The sequence below is a fragment of the Macrobrachium rosenbergii genome, chromosome 23, assembly GCF_040412425.1.
Source record: "Macrobrachium rosenbergii isolate ZJJX-2024 chromosome 23, ASM4041242v1, whole genome shotgun sequence".
Lineage (NCBI taxonomy): Eukaryota > Metazoa > Arthropoda > Malacostraca > Decapoda > Palaemonidae > Macrobrachium > Macrobrachium rosenbergii.
In genome coordinates, this window is record NC_089763.1 from 40134081 (window position 1) to 40140080 (window position 6000).

A 6000-nucleotide genomic window follows, 5' to 3' on the forward strand; every position below is an offset into this window, starting at 1 on the left:
TCAACCATGCTAGAGACGCTCACAACCTTCGTGCCCGGCGTAGTGATATTATCAATTGCTTCGAAATAATAGATCAAGCCTCTGACCACCGAAGACTACAGATACTAGAGGCACTGCATATAGGAGCAGAAAAACCTACCATCAACACTACCCAAGAAACTTATCTGCTTTCGACAGCGACACGACGCCCTATCACAGCGCCCCCTGAAAACATAACTATCGGAACATCCCAGCAGGACATTGAGAGCAGCAGCAACGAACAAGACCCTCCTGACGAACCCCCTGACAGAGGACGTGACCTTAATGAAGCTATAAATGTACTCCTCCACAGGGCACGTCTTACGAACCATAGGGCATTGCAGAGCAACCACTACGCTCTGAGATTAAGGCAGAGAAACCGCCAACCAATGGGAGAAGATCATGCCCAGTGACATCAGCGGTCTCTTGGCCAATCAAAAATCAACTCTCTCTCGGCCGATCAAGAGGCAGACCGTGACCAGCCCCGGGCCGAACGCTGATATAAGAAACGAGAGACCATAGCCACCACTTCATTCAGCTCCTGCCTGAAGAAGGAAGAAGGCCTTCTGAAACATGTCGCGATACCTACGATCCCAGAAGCACTGACGACCCCTGCATTTGTTTTTGGACCTCGTCCTCGGAACTTTCATTACCTTCGACTTTTGATATTTTTATAAATAAAACCCCTACAATGAACATTGGCATTTTACTTAATTCTGTTACAGAAGAAGAAAAAAGACTAATTAGAAGAGTTGAACGAATAATCTACAAGATTAATGCAACCAAGGCTGCCATCATATTTAACAAAAAATAATAATAATAATAATTAATAAAAGGTATCTATCCACACTACAGTTAATGTCTACCTCTCGGTTTGCACAGGACACTTATGCTCTCACAGCTTCTGTCTCTATAGTACCATTACTGATGGGGTAATAAATGATTCCCACTATCACTCCAATTAAAACCCATTGGAGTTCAGATGGAAAGAGTATAGGCCAGAAGGGAAAATTGACATTAAAATGCTTATTATGATGGTAATATCCATATACATAAGGGGAACCATTGTCATGTAATTGATGACTTGAACTATTTTCAAGTCTGAACTTTGTTGGTACTGTATCCATAGACTATTGGGTTTTAAAAATGTCTTATCTGAGGGTATGAATTTCACCAGAGCATTGGGTTTTGTAATTTTCCTGAACACACTTCACATAAGTTTGTGTTAGGGCCTACTTGTGAGGCTAAGAACATTAACTGATTGGTGTATTTAAACAGCTTTTTTTTATAACTTTTCCTTTCATCCTGTAACCAAGCGAAGTTGTAATGTAAGAATTTGTTTTGTGGGAGGAGTACTGACACTTTTTTTCAATGAACAAGAATCGGTAACCTCTTGCTAGTCTTGAGGCCAGTTGTGTTGCTAACCTCATGGTACCAAATTGTTTAAGGTTACTTTGTTCAGATTACTACATTTCATACTTTCATTTAACAAGAACTTGGCTGTAAAATTGTTGATTCACAGGTACTGTACTTAAAAAACAAATTCAATAAGGTATGGTTAAAAATCCTTTGTATGCCATAGTCAACTTTCTAGTTTTTCCTCCTGTTCAGGAACGTGTGATTGATGGTTCTACAGCCAGAGTGGTTTCAATGTTAGCAGCTTTCAAGAGAGTTATCAATGACTACCAGACACCAGAAGCATGTGATCTTCACAGGGATTTAGCAGAGAAATTAGTTTCGAATATGGCATTTCTCCGCTCTTGTCGTCCCCAAAATATAGCAATGGATAATGCTGTCAGGTAAGAATGTCCAATTATGCAAGTGTATGTTATGTTATATGTATACACAGTGTAATTGAACTGTTAAACTTTAATTATTTTGTTTGATGTGAATTGGTATTGCTGATAAGAAAAATGTTTAAAACTAATTTTGTCTTTCATATATACAATGCTGTTCTCTTAAGACACCCATATACTTCAGGTTCCGAAATCCTGAAGTGCGACTTTTTCAGAGGTGGTGGTTTGTTTGATATGATCACATCTTGACATATGAAATTTGTATGCATTTAATTTTCTGTTTTGTACTGTCTGTTGTATTACTGCTTGTAGTGCACCATTTAAATTTTTTTTTTGTAATTTGTGGTATTGGGTACTTTGTAATTGAACTATTGTAGATGTTTTACTTATGATAATTTTATAGGTTTTTGAAGCATGAAGTTAACAGTATTGGTCCTAGCGTACCGGAAGCTCAAGCTAAAGATGAGCTGCGATCATCAATAGATGAATATATCAGGGAAAATATCATCCTTGCTAGTAGTACTATAGCCTCTCATGCTGCACAGGTCATAAAAGATGGAGATGTGATTCTCACCTTTGGGTAGTAAGTAATCCCAGACTATTCACAGGTTTTTTTTTATATTTTTTAAGATTTTGTGAATACAATATTGACTTTGATTGCTTATCAAGATGCTACTGTATATTATTTAAGGATTATTGTATTTGGAGTAATGTTGGTTTTATTTACATGTGAAAATCTCTAGCATTAGCAATTTTAAATCTTGCAATTTTATTATTTTCTATTTTCAGTTCAGCATTAGTCAGTGATGTAGTTGAAGCAGCCTTATCAAGAGGCGAAAAAGTTAGTGTTGTCATAGCAGATACTCCTCATCCTCCCTCAGGGGCAGCAATGGCAAAGAGACTTGCTGACCTTGGTGTTACCACTCATTATAGGTTAATCACTGAAGTTTCACATATTATGAATAAGGTACGTGTTTTTACGTAATATATAGTATTTAATTAATTTCCTATCAGAGATGGATCCTATCTGAGATTGGAATACTCTGCCTTTGACACGGCTAAACCTTAAGGTTCTCTCTTGCTAGACTCCGTAGGTGGTTAGTGCTGTCAGTGCACTGCAGGCATTACATGAGGTTCTTTGCAGTGTCCCTTCGGCCCCTAGTTGCAACCTCTTTCATTTCTTTTATTGTACCTCCTTTCATAATATCTTTCTTCCATCTTACGTACCACCCTCTCCTAGCAATTGACTCATGTTACACCTTTCAAACCTTTTTACTGTCAATTTCTGTTTCAGCACTGAATGACCTCATAGGTCGCAGTGCTTGGCCTGTGGCCTAAATTCTGTATTCTATTCTATTCTATTCCTTCTTGCCAGACTACGCTTCTTCTCTCCCTGCCCATCCTGCTCATTCTCCTCTGTCATGGTAGCCCGGCACACTCTCCAACTGTGGTGATGTGTGCTTGCAGGCTGAGCTCTCTCCCGATGAGACGTTAGTGTGCTTGTGGTGTATCACCTCCTACTCTTGCCTCACGTGGTGATTCAGACGTCAAAAATTCATTAGAGGACCTGAATAGGATGTGGTTCTTTAGGCATCCTTAAGGAGACTTGTTTTTTTTTTTTTTTTTGCCATATTCTTAGACCACTTAACTTTGGCTAAGTGGTTTTGTGTTTTGTTTTTCCTGTGAAGAAGCTGAACACCATTGAGTCTCCATTTCCTGTGGTCTGCATGTGAGAGATGACCCAACAGTTTGGAACAAGGGCAGTATTCCTATTTTTTGTCTGGAGTGTAAGTTGTACCCCCTCCCATAGGGAATGAAATCACACAGACAGAGGATTTGGGTATGTGATTAGATAAGGAGTAAAGCCTTTAAACAGAGTACAGTAGATACTGAAGTATGATAGCTGGATAAAGACCAGTAGGAAGGACAAGAAAATCCTGGAGAAGATGGGAATTCAGGCAGAAAGTCCTAAAGGTATATAAGAGTACAGAAAATTCTTGTTCACATCCAACGCTGTAAAGGGAAATACAACCAAAAATGTTAATGGTAATCAGGGCTTTTCTTATTCTTTCCAGGTTACAAAAGTCATAGTTGAAGCTGAATCTGTGATGATGAACGGAGCTGTGCAAGGCCTTTGTGGTACTGCAGGCCTTGCTCTGGCAGCTGCAATTCATGACACACCATTCATAGTCCTGTGCCACACTTACAAGTTCTGCAATAATGATCTCACTGATTCTCTAGTTCTGAATGAATTGGGTATGTAATCAAATTTCAGGAGTTTGGGTGCATTTTTATATCTATATCTTGTCTGGATGTTTAGATTTAATTAAAGGTGACTTAGAAATAGGTATTACTTTTGCATAATAATGACCCCTAATGCAGGGAGTTATGTAGCATGCAATCAGAATTTCTTGATAACAGAGTTAAGATTGCTTTTCCTATGTATGTTGAAAGTATTGGAACGTATTGTATTTCCTTCTATAATCACATACTGTTACTGGTTATCATCAAGGATTGTGAATATTTATTATATTTAATTTGATAATGCTCTGATGATCAAATTCTGTAAATTTTGTACTTCCATCCAACAGGAGATGCAGATAGTGTGGTGTCTTGTAATGGTGAGTTTTACAATCTCCTTTCGGATTGGAGAAGTACGCCAAACTTGAATGTTGTGAGCCTTGTGTACGACATCACACCTGCCAACCTTGTAACAGCTCTTATTACAGAGCAGAATGTACTTCCAACTTCAGCTGTGCCGGTTATAATTAGACGTAATTATGCCGATATTTTAGGACAAGACTGAAATTCAAGTGAATAAGATGTTGAAAATTTTTAGTCTTTCTCAGCATTTTTTAGTTTTCATCCCAGTGTCTCAAATTATGGTGCTTTTACAGTACTTTGCTTTCCTCTTAGTTGCAATTCAATTCAGTGATTTAATAGACAGTAACCTTACCCAAAGATTAGCCCATATATTGTACCTTAAAATTTCTGTAAACAGTAGCATCACACCATCCTATTGTTTCTTGACATATTCAGTTTTCACTCTTAAAGAGGTTAAACTCCTAAATAAACAAAAGGTTATGTCAGCTACTTTTATTATAAGTGATTCAGATAAATAAATGAAAGGTTATGTCACCTACATTTGTTATAAGTGATTCATAATTCGCAAATTATGTTAATTTCGTTTTGTAGAATTTTTAGCTTTTTTGGGGTTTCAAGATGACTGGAATAGTTTAAGCTTTTGGTGTATTTAAGCATGTTTCTTTTTCAGTGAAGATTGGTTTTTATTTTTTGCCAAGAAAATTTTGGGTGATTTATTTTAGAAAATTACTTAATAGTAAGCATGTAACTATGCATTTTCAGTGAAAGAGAAGTTTATTCGTATAGTAACATGGAAATTTGTTTTTCACCTTTTCTATCTTTGTACAGCACCTATATAAGCCAAATGTTTTAGTGTTGTACAGTGCTGGGATCATTTTAATACTGCAGATTAACATTTATCCTCAGTGTTTTCAAGTGTATTTAATTGTGGCTCTGTGGAATGCAGACCATGGAAATAACATGTTTATATAATGTAATTAATTGAGAGGTTTTTACGCCAACAGTAGTTTGCTTTAGTCAGTTTATACACAAGGAAAGTGGTATCGTTATGGTAGCCAGTCATATATCACAGGAGTCAAATGCACAAGAGGTTTTGTACTTGCCATGAACTGTTAATTAAGCTGTCATCTTCATCTTCCTTGCATTCAGTGCTGTATTCTGTTTTAGTCACGGTGTTCTTTTAGATTTCTCTTGTATGAAACCAGGCACTGATCTTCAAGATTGTTACTTCTAAAGCATTATGACATCCCAGTGCTGTTTGTTTTTGAATGTGATCTTGACATTCTTTGTATATATGAAGCATATAAAGTTCCTCTCAAGACTGTATTTTTAAACTTTTTCAAGCAGCGTGAATTAACAATTAAATCAGTTAATAGTACAAGTTAGAAAGGAGATTTAACTATTGAACTGATTGCTAAATGTCCCCATCCAGACTCTTCAGTATACACATTCCATGTGTGCCAACATTTAATCTTGCAATAAAGGAAACCCTAATTATATTCCAATTAATAAAGAATTTTATGGTGGGTTTATTTAGTTAAACAAAAAATTAAAGAATATTCAAGAAAAATTACCTGATATT

The 6000-nt window shown here is 36.8% G+C and overlaps 1 protein-coding gene across 5 annotated transcripts in view; it reads left to right on the forward strand.

Annotated features, from left to right (window-relative positions):
* Positions 1–5737, forward strand: part of eIF2Bdelta (eukaryotic translation initiation factor 2B subunit delta) — a 52280-nt gene extending 46543 nt beyond the window's left edge. For all 5 annotated transcript variants that reach the window (XM_067125780.1, XM_067125777.1, XM_067125779.1 and 2 more), the window contains 5 exons: positions 1630–1817; positions 2218–2397; positions 2604–2781; positions 3890–4070; positions 4406–5737. In XM_067125780.1, coding sequence (XP_066981881.1) covers positions 1630–1817; positions 2218–2397; positions 2604–2781; positions 3890–4070; positions 4406–4620 — 942 coding nt within the window. In that variant the 3' untranslated portion in view covers positions 4621–5737. The remainder of the gene's footprint in view (positions 1–1629; positions 1818–2217; positions 2398–2603; positions 2782–3889; positions 4071–4405) is intronic.
* The last annotated feature ends 263 nt before the right edge of the window (positions 5738–6000 follow it).